A 15237-nucleotide genomic window follows, 5' to 3' on the forward strand; every position below is an offset into this window, starting at 1 on the left:
TTTACTAGGCTTCCAGCAGAGCGGCGAAATTTAATTGAGATTTTTCCAGCAGGACTTTATTAAAAAGAAACCAATAAAGAATATAATATAATTAGTTATATAATATAATAACTAATTTTGTTGCTAGAGATGTATATAGTTTTCGCTATATGTTTATCATATATTTCTTTATAAAGGTATTAAAATTACGATTATTTCCCATGCCAATTGACGCATCCCTGTCGGCCTAATTTGAAGCCATTAATGTGCTGGCCCTTTTAGCCGCCGCGATTTCTTTGGTTTGGTATTTATTTGTTAACTGATTTAATGACGCCTCTGTGCGGCGCCCGTTGCTCATAAAGTGCTGTGCCACGCACTTTAAGCCACAATTGCCACGTTGTGTGTGTGTGTTCGTTTGTTGTGCCACACGGACATGCACATTCGACGGTCGTATCTGTTTGGGTGTGCGTAAATCATAGTCTTTTGGCTTCAGCCGTTAAACTGGGCAGTATTAACTGCTGGCCGGATGCGTGAATGGCCGGCCATCCTTGGTCCCCTCGCTGGCCCACAATGGCCTACAATTCCCTACGCCAGCAACATTTGGCAGCAGCTGCGTTTCAATAAGCACATAATTGAATTCTGATCATAAATTTGCATTATGGCCAGAGCCTCGCTGGGTTTCTGGCGGCTTTCAGCTTTGGTTTTGGTTTTTCGCTTGATTTTTATATTTACCACCTGCACGCGGAGCATTCAGAATCGGTTGGGGCATCCAGGTGGTTTATGTTATAATTTTACCCAAAACGCACATTTGCCAATTGGGTCGGGGGCGGTGGTGCATGGATGTGGCTAAGCAGATAGTCGTAAAAACAGGCAGCATGTAAATATTTGAGCAATGGCCACTAAATGAGATAAAGGCACCAAAGGTTGAAGGCTAAAGGCCGTTCCATTTTGGGCGTATACTCAGAGATAAGCACGTCTTGATATCCCCGAGCACATTATCACGATTTTTCCTTATATTGTATCCATTCTGCATCAAATCGGAATATTCATTAAAAAGTTATAGGCAGTTCATGTAACCACCACTAGGTGGCGCTTTTGTGATGTCTTGCTCCACTTCCTTTGGAAGTTCATCAGCTTAGTAACGGCTTTAATTAGTAACTAGTAGTTTTAAGTATTAAGAGAAAGGATTGACAAGCTTTTTCTGCATTCTTGGTTGTTATATTTATATTACTCTGCATATTTTATTCCTTTCCGAAACCGCATACACGTTAAGTATCATGTATTTGCTCAATAATTTATTTTTACCCAACAATTAAATGCACTGCAAGCCGACCCCCAAACCCACATTATATGCAATAGCTGTCTTGGTTGGCCTCGATTTGTAGTCAATTAGGAATGGTATGCATAATATTTATTTACCATACATGCTGGCTGTGTTCTCAATCTCAATAAACGCAATCTCGAGCAATCCACTTGAGGTTTGCCAGGCATTTTTGCTCAAGTTCTCTAATTGCCGATGTCGGTAGGGGATCCTTTGGGAAGCCGTGTCGTAGATTGGGCATTGATTGTTTTCAATACCGCAACAACAAATGTGCCTGTCAAAAATTAATCACTTACACTTAGTACACAAGCGCACAGCCAGAGTCAAACCGAAACCATTCCACAGCGTCTGTCTATATATACTATACTATATATACCACATATAGGGACTTATAGACAATTCCTGCTACACGCATTTATAATTGAATTTGGCTTTTGTTTTTCCTGCTGCTCTTTGTGCCAGTGTGTGTGTGTGTGTGCGCGTGTGTGTGAGTGTCTGTCCAAGTTGGCATGTTGTCGGCGGCATTCGATGTTTCGTCCTGGCAGGCGCCTGAAAGCACGCAATTTATTTTCATTCCTCTAATAGACTTATTTAGACAGAAGGTGGCTGCCTGGGAATAGGAAATAGCGGCGCGCGTGTGTGCGGATTGTGATAAATTATTTGTAATTTATTAATTTATTTATTAATTTCGCCGTCCCCTTTGTTCCTATTTGTTTGTGCTGCCTGCTAGCGCCGTTTCTCTTGGTGTTTGCCAGGCTAAAACGGCGAGTGATCTATGACGGCATGTGGGTCAATGGTGAATAAATAGTTCAGCATTGAATGGCATTAAATCAGCAGTAAATCGAGGAGATTGCACTCGAAATATAAAAGAAACAGCATGGCATTTGGCATTTGTATTCCTCTTTTTACGACATCCTTTCAGCCTGAACATTCTTTACCACTGCCAATGCGAACCCATTCCTTTTGCAATCTCATTAAAACTTGCCTGCTTTAACTGACGAATCATCAGCAGGGACTATCGAGGAATTCCATATGGTGAGGTGTTTATGTGTCTCGCTGTCTAAATATAACAGCTTTTCTTGATTCTCGCTTTTTATTGCATACCAGTTGGCGTTTAATGGTCAACACGCATGCAAGCCAAACGCGTCCTCTGCGTTCGTTTCGGTTGTCAACTTGTGTTGACAATACAAATGGATTCCCAATGATTTATTATAGCATTAAAACGCATTAGAAATGCCCGGGGGTAGACAAGTGAGAGGAGCTGCAGGAGCAGGAGGAGGTCATGCGGAGATGGGTTGCAAACTGAAACTGAAAATCGGCTGAGTCCGCATACCTTCCGGGCATTCTCTCTCCATCGTCCTTTGCTCCTTTGCTCATTTTCTTTTCGTTTATTTTCCCTTGCAGTCTCACTGCGCATTCTGTGGAAATGCATAAAAATGAGCCATAAGTTTAAAAATTTATAAAATGCGCCAGCCAGCCCATAACTGCGAAGTAGACCAGTGGCAGTGGCAGAAGCTGCTGAAAGGCAGCAGTGGCAGCAGGAGTAGTAATAGTAACTGCTCGGCAGGCGGGGCTGCATTATCAAACGTCTACAACGGGAAAAATTAAATTAAATTGCGAAATGCGGAGCGAGAGAAAGAGAGAGTAGCATTCGAAACGAAAGGGACGGCGGACGTATGTTAAAATAGACTTCGACAGTCATGGCCTGGACAGAGAAATTGAAACTCCGGCACACTTCAATGCACTCCTCTGTCCAGCTCACTATCTCATCATTGTGCACTGAGAGAAACTACTCTGGATTACTCAACTAAAACTTAGAATACTCTTTTATAAGTTATAACATTTTTTAGGGACACATGCAAGAAGCATTTAATATCCTTTAAATAGCTCTTACGTGTCTTACTGCAAGAAATCCTTTCACTTTAAGTTTTATCTGTGTTTTTGCCTCAGTGTCAGTCGTCTTAGGAGTTGAGTCGATTCGGCCAGAGCCGAAGGACTGCAAGGACACAAGCACCTAGCAACATCGGAGTGCAACATCGTAATGCAAACTTAATAAGATGTACGCTGTGCATGTCGTCTGTCAGTGGATACACATGCAGCCATCAGACGGAACTGACAGTTAGACAAACAGACAAGCCATCCAAGTCCGTCAGTTTGTCAGACGAGGAGGACATTTCGCATCCTTTTTCCAGCCACATCCACATCTGAGCGGACACACTCGAGGGCAGGAATCGACAAATGGTTGCAAGCTTTTTACGTTTTTCATACATATATGCATATTATTCCCATAGATCCGTAATCAGCAAACATTTTAGGGTTAGGTTTAAAGTGCAGCTTTCTAAAGGCCAAATTTCTTCAAATGTATATATTTCAATTTATATATTTCTACGGAAGTCCAAAGTAGTGAGTGCATTTATGGAGCTGCCTATATAAGGAACTTCAACTCATTTGATTGCTGTCAGCCAGCAGTTCGTCAACTGAACTCCACTCAAATCAACTCCTTGGGAGGGTCCTTCGACCGGTGCTATTATCTATTAACTGCCATCATGGCTGCCAGCTTAAGGACCCTCGAAGCCTCGGATACGCCGAGCCTCGAGAGCCAAGAGCTCATCCGCATCACCATCATCATCTGGGGCGTGACTGCATCTGAGCCTTCATGGGCAGTAGTGGGCCTACTGGCTGGCGACAGCAATTAGGGAAACGTCGGCCTCTTCATTACGCTGATCAATGGGTCTCCTTGATGTCACTTATAGCCACACACCCGGACAATCCACATGCGATTCCGGGAACAGGAAGTGTTGACTGGCCACAAATTTGCCGACGTCTTGGGCATGAAACTTCGTCTTCGTGCTCTGGGTTCTAGTCCCCAATTTTTTTTGTTTTTTTCTTCCTTTTTCTAAAGCCGCCGGCACTTGCGGCTTTATTGTTGGCATTGTCTAACATCTTTAGCCAGTTGTCTTTTTCCTTTTTTTTCCATTCCGGCCTGCCACTAAAAAACGGTTATTTACTCTGCCAGAGGCTCTTCAGCTTTGGCTCGTCCTGTCGCACACTTTTCACTTCCCATTCCCCCCTGGCTCCTTGGGGCTCTGGATGTGGATGTGTCCTCCTTTGGTGGTTCTGTGGAGAGTGTGTCGTCTACTTAACACAATAAACACTCAATTTTCGAGAATGTTTTGTTTGGGATTTTGCCCTAACTATAGCTGGGAAACTTTGCTTAGAAACCCGCAACTGTTTGCTCAGTCGTCCTCGGTGAGGAACTTTCCGGTTTAGTCCGGGTATCCCTATGCCGGCCTATAAATATATATATCCCAAGATTGTCAATTGTGGCTGCCACCGTTTCTCCCTCGGTTTTGATTTGTTTTCAATTGCTTGGCTACTTCGCTCGCAAGGAGAAAAGTTTGCCGGGAATAATCCGAAATAAGTTGACACCAAGTTTGATTTGCTTTGGATTGCTTGATTTAGCTTTTGTCTCTTCTTGTTCACTGAATTTATTTGCGTGCGTATTATAAATAATTATGTTCTCCAAAGGACGGATATTCAGTCTCTCAGTGACCAGTTTTAATTTTCAATTTATGTTATGGCTTTTCAATGACTTTTTAAAATTATTGTTGTCCTAAACCGGTTGCTACATATATCTATTTTGCGATTTCAATTCAAAGCACAAGCTATGATTATTCAAAAATATTTTTTAAAACAATATTTTCTTCTATGTTGAACATTTCATCAGTTTATGTGGCAAACTGGAGACTTTCGAAGGAAAGTCTAAATATTTCTTAACCATAAACGAAGTTTATTTTCCTACAATTTAATCATACTTTTAACTCTTTTGTCATGTCAGTTCACACTTTGTGTCGTCCACAACGAAAAATGTTCGGTACAAATTTTCCGGTTCTGATGCTTTTGCTGCTGCTGGCCAATGAAAAATGATATTTTAACTAGCCGGGAGCATAGAGACCCCTAGAAATCCTTGGACAGACGACGACGAACGCAACGTCGGTTGGCCACAACATTTCTTATCAATCTTAAAAATGCATGAATAATTAAAATATGCAAATTTATGCTTTGTGGCCAGTAGCCGACTGTATCGCTCTTTTGTGAAACCTGCGGTGACTTTAAAGCCAAAATGGCGAGTTTGCTTTAAGCATTTCGCTCGGAAATGTTTGCCGTGTCCACAAACACCCTTTTCGAGTGACATTCATCCAGCGTTCAGAGTTTCTTGTGAACACAACATATTTTCCGTCTCTTTGACCAGAGACAAAAGACGAAAAAAAGAAACATTTTGATGTCGGGTATATACAAAAAAAAAAAAAAAACCATGGCGTGAAAATGCGCCTTTTGAATTGGACTCGATAAGGCAAAACCTGAGATTCCCAGTCTCGCCGGATTTCATTCATCCTGGCGACGGGTCAGTGGCACCTAAAAGCAGACGAGATGCAAATAAAGCCCTTTTGTGCCGGCTAATGATGTTTATCGTTTTCAAGATACACACTTCCATACAGTCGCCATATGTATTTGAAAAAGGACCCCGTGGCGGGCAGGAGGTCCTTTCTTAATCCCCCGTTTTTTTCTTTTCGGCTAATTCATTAAAAACCTGTCGCCGAGATCAACAGAGCAAATGGCGATGGTGATGGTGTTGGTGGTGGTAATGGTAATGGTGTTGCTGTCGTCTAGTCAGCTTTTGTTCTTGATCCCCAACTTCGACATTATTCAAACATTTAGCCTTGTACATTTTCGCACTCGAGCGACAGTTTAATTGAAATGCATGAAAGTGTCAGAGGAATTCGACAGGATGGTGGGTGCCACTGCTGCTTTTGACTTGTTATACCCGCTACTCGTAGAATATAGGGGTATGTTAGATTTCATGGAACTCCAACCCATAGAGTATCTGTATTCCTGATAAGGATCGATGCCATCTGTCCGTTTGACTGTCCGTATGGCAGTCGTGATTTTGGAAACCGTAAGTCTAGAATTTAAGGATTAGGCAGTTTCTAGTGACTGAATAGTGCGTTGTTACTCTTTAAATTTAAAAGTTATTTAAAGTAAATGTTCGTAGAAAGAACATAAGCAAATAAAGTCAGTTAGTGTGAAACTTCCACGACTTCTGACATTCTGAGCAATGGGTATCTTATAGTCGAGAAACTCGAGTATAGCCTTCTCTCTTGTTTATAAGTCCGTTTCTGCCATCATCAGTTTTTGGTCACGCACTGTCGCCCCGCACATACCATACTATTCCTAACCATCCATGCGTTCTACATTATTTTTTTTTTTTTTTTTTTTTTTGTGAGGATAGGCTGCCTACACCTCTTCTCTCCCGTCGGACCTCTATAATGCTGTAAATTAAGTGTTGGCCAGCTTTTCCATCCAGCCAAATTTTCACAAAATTTCCGCTCACACATGGCGCACAACATCGTCCAGTTTCATTGTTAAGTGTGAACTGTTGTTGTGGATTTTTGGGCGGCACTTGTCATCAGTTTCGAGAACAACGGGCTGTGCAAGTTTGGTCACACAATGAAAGGATGCGAAAGTGCTTTGCTACGGATGGAAAGTCCCATAAATTGGCACTATGGCCTGTCGAAGGCAGGAGTATCCATTTATTGGGATTGCGTTTGGGGCGCTAATCAATTACAAAGTTTCTTTAAAGTTATTTGAATAACTTTTAAAGCGCTTCTACTTTTCAGTCCCTAAATTAAATTTATCATTTCTTATCTCCACTAGATTGCTTATTTAACTAAGCCTTTTTATCCACTTTACCACATATTTTCAATGATTTTTTTTTCAAAAAATTGACGAAACTACAAATTTCAAATGCGAATTGAGCCCTTTGGCTATTGTTGTTTTTGGCCACTTTAAAGGGGGGGGGGCAACTGTAGCTTTTCGCCATTTTTCGAGTCTGATTGGCTTTTTAATATTTGTCCAAACTGAAAAGCTTAGGGTTCCTCCCTTGGCAATTCGAAAAACGAAACCATTTGAACAGAGGAACTCTATCCGTAGTGCTTTGATATTTGTTCATTGTTATACGCTTAGTCAGAGTTTTGCCGCTGTTTGCACTCCTGCACATGCGTTATTCGAATAGAATGCACTTTTCTACATTGTTTAATACAAATGTAAAAGTTTTATTTGTTAATTTCGGCCCAGTTTTGTTGTGTTTCATTTGCCCTTTTATTTTTTCGTTTTCGGCTGCAGCATGTTTGTTTCGTTATGCATTTGCGAGGAAGTGACACTGCAATAATAAATAAAGCAACGAAACAAACGGCGGCACACAAACGGCAGGGTGATGTGAAAATGACTGAAAATGGCAACCGACAATATGGAATCGAGGGGGGGGGACTGAAAGGGCTGAAAGGGCAGAAGCGGGCTGCGAGGAAGGACATTCGGGACTGCAGGACATTGGGACACAATGTGTGGATGTGCAGTTGTGGATGTGTGCGATGATGATGATGATGACGGCAACGTCAAATGTCAACATCAATGCTGCGTTGTTTATTCTTTTTGCTACTGGAGTTTTTATGCCTTTTGTGCAAAGCATATACATATTCACAGGCAACCGCATTTTTTGTATCCTCTGTGTTAAAATTTTAATTTCACGCTGAAAACACACCACAAACGAACACACAGACGAAAGCATCGCATCCTGCATCCGACTTTGTCCTGCAGAAGGCGAAAAACACACTACACAACAACTAAGTGCAAGGCAAGACATTTTTGGCAGGATATTCGGGGGCTGGCAGGACGAAAGCGATGCAGCAGTTAACAGAGGAAAGGCCAGGGCAAAAACAAGCGACTGCAACTAACTTCTCGGTGCCCGTTTATTGTGGATTTTGTCGCTGTTAAATGTTTCAGTAAATGCCAAAAAGCTGGCTTAGAAAAGTCAATAAGACCACAACAACCGCCATATACCCTAACTTCAAAAAGGATTAAGATATGACATTTGAACACTGATGTTTAAAGATGGGACAAAGGTATTTTTGGAATATTGAAAGATGTACTATAACCTATTTAAGATTAGCTGGTTAATTTTAAGTGAATAACTTAAGGATTTGAGTTAGCAGGATTCGAATAGTGTTAGTTAGGGATCCCGAACTTGTAGCACTCCTCGCCTTGTGTAGCAAATCCTCCAGCAACAGTCGGCAGATGGAATGCAACTGCAGCTGCTGGCGGCGTCAGTGGCAGCTGGAATCATCCGCATCCGCTTGGTCCTCATCTGCATCTGCATCCGCATCCACATCCACATCCACATTCACGTCCACATCCCGGCCCCTCCCTTTTCCCGCTCCGTTTTTTGCCAATTGCCATGGCCGCCGACGGATTTAATTGGAAAATGTAAATGAGCTTTGTTCATTTGAAAGATGCAGTTGGGCGCGCAGATGACAGTCGCAGCCGGGGCCACTTGACAGCCACCGCGAGAGTTTTCTTTAAGCTGGTCGCAGAAAGCGGAAAAATAAAACGAAATAAAATGATATGGAAGTGGGGATTTCGGGAAGCGGAGGAGAAGCGGGCGAGGGAGAAGCGTCCACAACTGAAATTCCCTTAAAGCTGGCAAGCGTTGCAACAAAGGAAATGTCACCCGGAGTTGGGGTAAATGCTGACCTCACACACAAATACTTGTGTGCATGCTGCGTGTGTGCGGGTGTGTGAGTGCGGGAATCCCATTGTTTGACTTACAAAATGGCGTAGAAAGCAGCCAACAAAAGCAACTGACGACGCAGCCCAGCTTTCATACACAAAAAAAAGAAAAAATGGCAGAAAACGGCAACTTCCGTATGTATAAAAGAGTCGTGTAAAACAATACTTTGTTCGCATAAGAGTGTGTGTGTGCGAGAGAGTGTGTTTGTGTGTGTTTGTGTGTGTTAGTGTGCCACGCCATATTGTTTGTCCAAAACTCCTAGGCGTACTGTGCCCTCGCAGTTCCCTCGTAGATCCCGCTCCTTCTTAAAACTGCCATATGAGCACACTGCTTTTTGCGCTCTCTACTTTTGTTTTGTTTTTCACATTTCGCAACATAATAATTTTTAACCCTTTGTTACCCGCGACTTTCTCCTCGTTGCAGGCGATAAAACACCCGCAGGCTTTCCGGTTATAACCCAGGGTCCGGGAACTCGCGTCATTGAAGTGGGTCACACGGTCCTCATGACATGCAAAGCCATCGGCAATCCGACGCCAAACATTTACTGGATTAAGAATCAGACAAAGGTTGATATGAGCAATCCGCGCTACTCTCTCAAGGATGGTAAGTACAATTAAGTCAGTTTGCTTTAATAAAGCGATGATATTGTAATTCATTAACCCACTGATAGTATAAGTAATAAGTACTTAGTTATTAAACACTTTTTTCTGTTAATGAAAACAGTGTATTTAAGCTTAAATCAACAACATTACTCCTTAACCCATTTTAATTATTGAAATTCTAAACAAGTATTTCTGCATGTGTAAACTGAGTAAGTCAGTGAACAGATTATATATTTTTTTTGGTATATATACATAGATTGAGTTTTATTATCTCCCATCGGCCAGGGATTACGTTACATTATGTTGGTACCAAGGACTTCATTTATTAAAATTCAAGTCCCACACTGTGTCCGTTGCCTTTTGAGCGGGTCTCGTCCTTTTTAGATAATTTTTTGCTCAGCTGTTTTTCCCTTACGCTCATTTGAATTTCTTAGGAGTTTACTTACGCTTCGACGCACTTTGTGTCGCAAGTTTTCGGGCGCTTAGTTAACGTTTGACTTTTGTCAGGTAGCAGCCAGCCACTCTCACCTGAGCAAAGTTCGTCCTTTGAAACGCCGATGAGGATGGGGCGACCTTTTCCAGCTTTCTCAAACTTTCCGCATGTCAACAAAACGTCACCGGGTCCTTTAATCAGGCGTCGCAGGACTCACAGGACTCGCAGCATTTGATAATTATATGTTCAATGTCAGGTCGCGTCGTTAGCACACCGATCTTCCTCTCTCTGTGCGTCACATCAAACGGAGGACTAAGTGGGTGAAACTAACACAAAAGCTGCCAGCTGCAGAGGCCCGAAGAGCCTCCGGTCATTAGAGGCTCAAATATTGACATTAATATGCATTAAAGAGTGCCTTTTAAAACGACATCAATAATGGACACGTTGACAAACGAAATGCGAGTGAAATGGAGTGACGGTGGGCCTGTGGAAAATGCGGAAAAGCTGTGGCGCGTGGGGAGCTGGACGGGCATTATTTCAATTGCCAGGACGCGGTGATCGGACAAATGTTTTCCACTGGGCCATCATTCACCACCACCACCTAGGCCACCTCGACCATCCAGGCCTAACAATTGAAACGTGTTGGGCATGGCAAGAAAACAGCGACGTTAACAAAAACATTATACGATGTCCTTGCTGGGCCAGTGGTCCTGTGATCCGACATCTGCCTGTGGCGCCGCTATGCTAATGAAATGGTCGCTTACGCGTAATGACAGCCCACCAAACAATCGACTGGCCTCCATGGGAAGTCCTTTGCCAGGATGCGACTGACTTTCAGGCGTCCTGAGATGGCGCCGCGTCCTTTTTGCGCGATACAGGTTGTTGCAAGGACATGTTGCAAAAAGATAATCCATTTGTACAATAGGAAAGTTTGTAAAATATTTCCGATAATTGTATGGAACTACAAACTGAAGCACATGCCATCATCTCTATTCAACCATTTCATATATGCATAGCTTTCAAATGAAAAACTAATAAATAGATGAGAAACTAAAGTGTATTCCCCCGCGGGGCAAAGTTCCTTGCTTTCCTTCCATCAGACTATTCAAGCGAGTAGATTGCTTTAGGTTGCCCCGACTCCGCAACTTGGAGCCATTTCAAAACGCGGTCCAAACCAAACTATCCATCGCCTTTTGTTGGCCTACAGCGATGCAAATTAAAAACTGTTACATGTATTTCCCCAAGGTGAAATTATTTTCGCCGCTCCAACGATGAGAATCCATGCAAACATAGTCCATGGCTATTTGTTGGATTCTCTTATTTTTTGCCCGCCTTTCACGGATGTGGAGGTCGACTAATTTAGCGCAACACGAACCAAAGTGGCCGTGTTGGCTTGTGGATATAGAAGAGGAGCAGGACGGAGCAGGAGTTTGAGGAGGGGGGTGGGGGTTCGGCTTTTGCGGGTTAAATTAGTTTTACGTGGGCCGAGTAACTTGTTTTACCCACCTGCAAAAGGTGAGCTATGGCCAGGAGGCGGTGGGATGGCGGTGATGGCGCGGGGTCTAGGGCTTTCGACCAGACTGGCACCATCTTTGGCGCGTTAAACGAAACGTAAAAGTATTTCCGCCAGCTAAATATCCTTTTGGGTGCCCTAAACGCCCTTTTCACTTCGCCTCCCCGCGCTCTCCTTAAAGCGCGCTTTAAATTTATGAAAATAAATATTTGGCCCGAGGTGAGGATTCGGACGGGTTCGCCGAGCTGTCCCATTGTGTAGATCCAACGCGTCCCGAGTTCTGTGTCCTTCGTCCTGCGTTTCTCTGCATTCACCCATACCACCCTCCCCCCCTCGAGCCGAGTGGCGAGAATAAATATTTCGCATAATAAGTTATGCAAGTCATGTGCCGTTTTATTCAATTAGCACTTTATGGTCCTTTATTGTACACCCACACCCCATTCCCCATATATATCCTGGGCATTTTCCCCTGAGCGCGTTGATTTTTCGGTTATACGGCCGCCGCCTGCTAATTAGAGCCTGCAGGGACGCAGGATAGTGGGTGGCGGGTGGGCTGGAGAGGTCCTCTCGGGGTACGTGAGTTATCAAATGAAAAGTAACTCGGCGGCAGCAGTCGTACTTCATTTTGTTCGCGTCATAATTAAATTAGAACTTTATTATTTTAATAAAAGCGTCTCAAGAGCCCGAAGCACCTCATGGCCAGGCAGGCCATGCTGTGCTCCCTTTCCTTTGACGCACACCAATCGCCTTCGCTCGGATACATTAATGTGATTATTATACACTCCTCTTTACCATTGGCCCTCGGGCCAGTCCGAATTTCGTTGGGAATCACAAAGGAATGGATGAGTGGTGGTGAGGGAAGGGGGGGGGGATATAGTAAAGTATATAGAGATCTGTAAAAATCTTAAAAATACATTTCCTTTTCCTAAGTAAGCCGCAAAATCTACTGCAAAGAGCACATATATGTAACTAACTACCCTATTTTCTGAGGCATTATTCAAAGTATTCGCTGTTTTAGCTCGCTTCTTGGTTCTTCAACATTTTCCACTTGAGCGTGTGGCAAAGGCAAATGACAGCGGTCGCACTCGAATGCACAAACACATTTATAAATAATTTATTTAAAATTACTGCGTAGGGCATTTCGTACTCTTCTCGGCCAGTTGGTAGTTAATTTAGTCCTTCGAAGCGAAACGGAAAAAAAAGGGTAGGCTACCAATAGAACGAAGGCGGGCAACGACCAGCGACAATATTATTGAGTATTATACCTTTATTTTTATTTCGCCAAATAGTCCCTGAGGGCTTTTGTTCAATAAAAAGCATAACGGAAGGAATAAAAAAAAACCTTTGGCGTAGTGACCACGGTTTTTCCCTGTTTCCCTTGCTGGTTTCCTTGTTTTTTCTTCTTTTTTTTTTTTACTTTTTACCATGAAAAGGTTCTGCCGCAGCGTCTGGGGAAATTACATTCTTGGGGCTGGAATCCTCATTGGCCAAAAGGCAAAAAGGAGTAGCAGAAAAATGTGGGGCTCTTTCAAATATCATAATTTGGCTTTTAAGCAAAAGAGGCTTATCAGAAATTGGTTTCGCCTGAGCCAATTGTCTTAATGGGTTGTGTGTTGGCAGATGAACTCAACTGAATGGAAGTGTCAACGAAGAAGGGTCTTTCAGGGAGCAGCGATTGAGACGATAATGGCTTCCGTGCCTGGAGCAGGTGCAATTGAATCGCATCAGCCAGTAGAGAACTTCAATTTTCATTCAATTTTTATTTTATCAACTTTTCGGAAATGGTAGGTACGTAAATGCCAAGTGTAAACTCAGCTGTCTTTTGTGTTTCTTTAAGCATTCCATTAAGTGAATATAAAGAACACGATCTTATAAGCAAAACATGTCAATAAAAGTCTAGTTAAAATTAAACACAGCTTTCCTCAAGTGGGTACTCAAGATTTAACTAGCTGAGTATTGAGTTGGATTGCTCGCCGGATTGCCGTGGCATAAAATAGCGAATAGAGGAGGCCATATAACTCAGCAGGTAGACCTTTATGTGCAAAACTTAAAAGCAACTTATGACCGACCGAGCGACCGACGACGAGCTTGCCTCGCGGAAGAGAGCCCAGCTTGCAACATCGTCTTATTTTTTATATGACATTTTTATACCTTCTTTTGTTCGAAACTTGCACGTGGCAACAGCTCCACTTCCTGCGCCACCAAAAAAAAAAGGGGGGGCAGCAGCTGCGACGATGTTGGCCCCTCGACTTGCCAACTGCGAACTGCGACCTGGGCCCCGGCTCCAGCTCCAGCTCCACAACTCTTTAATTGCTGGGCTCCATCATTACAATCGCCTTGCCACTTGACGTGACCAACCTGTGGGCCAGAGGAAATTTTGAATGAGAAAATGGGGAAAATGGTATGGCGTGGTGGCGGGAAAGCGGGGTCTGCACGCAATTATTTACTTGAGCCGTAAAACTGTAGTTAAGGCAAGTCAACTTGAAAGCATTTTGGGAAAAGTTTAATGCTTAAATTATGAGCTCCTCCTTGTCACTCCTTGTCGCTCCTCCAGCAGCTCGAAAGAGTTGACAGTCACTTTTGTTGAAAATGAGACAGTAATTGCCAAAATGTGCATGACTAGAACGGCTTTCTCCCAGCGGGGGCATGTCCTGTTCCAGCTCCAGCTCCAGCTCCACCTCCACCTCCACCTCCACCTCCACTCTCCTTCGCCTCCGTGAAGTGGATGGAATGGGGGTCAGTTGGGTTTCTTCTTTCGGTTGACGATAAGTCGTCGTCACTTGCATTACCAAAATTGAAACTTTGCACACTTTTATGTGGATGAACTTGGGGCGCAGGAGTAGAATGGGAGGCAGGCAAAGTCGCCCCATAAATGTCACTTTGTAACGACGACGACAACGAGGACTACTTAAATTAAAGCATAATTAAATTAATAATCCCATTTGGGCGTGCAGCCAAGCATTTGAAGCTGAATGCCAAAGCCGAAGTCGAACTCAAACTGGAACCGAAAATCCTTGGCAACGAAAGTGCAAGAGTGTGCGTTTCGAGCGGAAGTTGCTGAATATGAAAATGACTGCGCTAGCGGAAGTGCAGCTGTGTGGCGTGCCACATGTGTGCCACGTCCGAACTAACCTGCAACCAATGTCTTGCCACATTTACAACGGCCACAGGGTGGCACAAGGGGCTTTATGCCCCTCGCATTTTCCCATTCGCCAGAATGGGAAACTAAACTAAGTCAACTGACGGAGCTTCAATCCGGAAAGCTGTCTTGAAAAGTTTTCAAATTTGCTAAGAAAGAATTGACTGAGTAAGATTGTTTAAACCTTCATAAAAAATATCATAGCATTTAATTGAGTTTGATATTTGTTCAGTTTTTTCTAACTACTAACCATTCTAACCATCAGCACATAACACCGCCTTGAACTCTTAAGAATGATTTGTATAATTTTTCAGAAACGCTTAAAGCCAAACCCCTTTTGGGTTAAACGACATTTTTCATAAAATATTCACCTGCTCACCGAGCGAACTCGTTTGCTAGCCTGTCCATTTGTTTGTATTTCGTTTTTATGGCGCTTGAAAGAATTTTTAATTTTCATAAGAGTAGCAAACGCACGCACGCAGAGACAAGGCCGAAAACTCGGTGAAAATGACTTACATTCGGGACGCAGACGGCGCCCAGATGTATGCTAGCTTAATTTTTATTGCTACAGCCATCACGCACGCAAGTTGTGTGTGTGTGTGTGTGTGTGTGGTGGCTTACGTTAA

At 43.2% G+C, this 15237-nt stretch overlaps 2 protein-coding genes across 8 annotated transcripts in view, besides 1 other annotated feature; both read left to right on the plus strand.

Annotated features, from left to right (window-relative positions):
- The window catches only part of Lar (Leukocyte-antigen-related-like), a 145447-nt gene that overhangs the window by 95048 nt on the left and 35162 nt on the right, over positions 1-15237 (plus strand). For all 7 annotated transcript variants that reach the window (NM_001273668.1, NM_001273667.1, NM_165313.4 and 4 more), the window contains one exon: positions 9348-9527. In NM_001273668.1, the coding sequence (NP_001260597.1) occupies positions 9348-9527 (180 nt within the window). The remainder of the gene's footprint in view (positions 1-9347; positions 9528-15237) is intronic.
- The window catches only part of CG46244 (uncharacterized protein), a 124993-nt gene that overhangs the window by 75102 nt on the left and 34654 nt on the right, over positions 1-15237 (plus strand). Inside the window, exon 5 of the mRNA NM_001316402.1 lies at positions 9348-9527. The gene's annotated coding sequence lies outside the window, so the exon portion shown is untranslated. The remainder of the gene's footprint in view (positions 1-9347; positions 9528-15237) is intronic.
- Positions 6410-6461: a mobile genetic element.

This window comes from Drosophila melanogaster, chromosome 2L, assembly GCF_000001215.4.
Source record: "Drosophila melanogaster chromosome 2L".
Taxonomy (NCBI): Eukaryota; Metazoa; Arthropoda; class Insecta; order Diptera; family Drosophilidae; genus Drosophila; species Drosophila melanogaster.